The 1,581-nt window shown below is 26.6% G+C and overlaps 1 protein-coding gene across 1 annotated transcript; it reads left to right on the top strand.

Annotated features, from left to right (window-relative positions):
• Positions 1 to 997: 997 nt before the first annotated feature.
• On the top strand, positions 998 to 1,509 carry LOC111031761 (the record flags this gene model as incomplete). The annotated part of the gene is made up of 2 exons (XM_022311842.1): positions 998 to 1,210; positions 1,273 to 1,509. Coding segments are annotated over exons 1-2 (427 nt in total), but the record flags the coding sequence as incomplete, so codon positions are not given.
• Positions 1,510 to 1,581: the final 72 nt, after the last annotated feature.

Here is a 1,581-nt window from a genome sequence, read left to right as displayed (position 1 = left end):
ATGCAGATTCAAAGCTACTGAGCTACGACAGTTATTAATTTATACCGGTCAAATATGTTTTAAAAACTATTTAAGTGAAGACTGCTATAAACATTTTATGACGTTAAGCATTGCTATGAGAATACTATTGAGTAATGACTTCACTAACTACGTAGACTATGCTCAGGAACTCCTAAATTATTTTGTTGTCAACTTTGAATTGCTATATGGTAAGCACTTTGTATCCCATAATGTCCATGCTCTAACACATATAGTTGATGACTTTAAGCATTTTGGCCCTCTTGACAATATAAGCGCTTTCCCGTTCGAAAATTATATGAAGACGTTAAAGAAAATGGTTAGAAAACATGAGTTGCCACTTCAGCAAGTAATTAAACGTCACCATGAAAAAATAGATTGTAATATAGATGATAATAATAAAAACAAAACTTATGTTCCCATATGTAAAAATCAACATTCAGAAGGGCCACTATTAGAAGACTTAACAGGATCTCAGTACAAAACTTTATACTTGGACAATTTTACAATAAAAACCAATAATATTGCAGACTGTTATGTGTTGTGTAAAAACGAAAATATTTATCAAATAAAAAACATAGTAAATGTTAATGATATGGACAAAATAGTCATATTGGGAAATGTTTTTTCTACTAAAAAACCTTTTTATGAAACACCTATTAATTCAAGTATTTTTAATATTTATGAAGTTGATAATTTGTCAGATGAATTAACATTAATTAATTTAGATGAAATTAAAAGAAAAATTATGCTTTTAAAATTGAATGATCAAAAAATATCTGTGCCTATACTACATTCACATAATTGTTAATTGTAAATAAAGTATTTAATGATTGTATATAATATGTAAATTAATAAAAAATGATTTATTTGTAAATATTAAATAATAATATAAAAGATATTTACCTATGTAAGTTATTATTCTTTAGATTTTATAAATTATAAGCTCATTTTTAATTATGTATCATACTCCATAAACATTACATTTATAGATTTTGCAAAATGTGGATAGTAGTGAGTTTTGACGATGATAACACAGTGGAGTGTGTACCAAATTTTTGGTATAAAAATAATGTATGTGCTTGGCCAAACAGAACTGTAAAAAACCACACAAAGATGATAGAACGTCGTTATAATCCAAACAATCTGGAATTTGATTTCTTCAAAGCAAGAATATTATCAAAAAATATTGGTTAGTACAATACATTATTCTGTTAATATTATTACTATTTATTAAAAAAAATTATTATTTAGATACTTTGTCTGAAGCCAGAAGAAAGGCTAAACGTGCTGAAGAAACATCCGAACTATCCTCTGCTAATGATGATAAGGAATCCAGAAAAATCAGACATAAAAAACTGAATTCAAGCAGCGAGGAAATCTCATGTAATGAAATCCATGAAAAAAACAATAGATTAAGTCTGAAAAAAAATTTTAGAAGTTTTTCAATTCTTGATAATCCCCCTCTATTTAATGTTAACGTTGATGAAGGTATGATTTAATCTTTGATTATTTATGATTTCAAATATAATATATTCAGGGTGATTGGTAAAGGAAGCTTTC

This window comes from Myzus persicae, unplaced genomic scaffold (genome assembly GCF_001856785.1).
Source record: "Myzus persicae strain clone G006 unplaced genomic scaffold, MPER_G0061.0, whole genome shotgun sequence".
Taxonomy (NCBI): domain Eukaryota; kingdom Metazoa; phylum Arthropoda; class Insecta; order Hemiptera; family Aphididae; genus Myzus; species Myzus persicae.
Note: the sequence above shows the minus strand (reverse complement) of the source record. Positions and strands in the feature narration are given on the sequence as shown.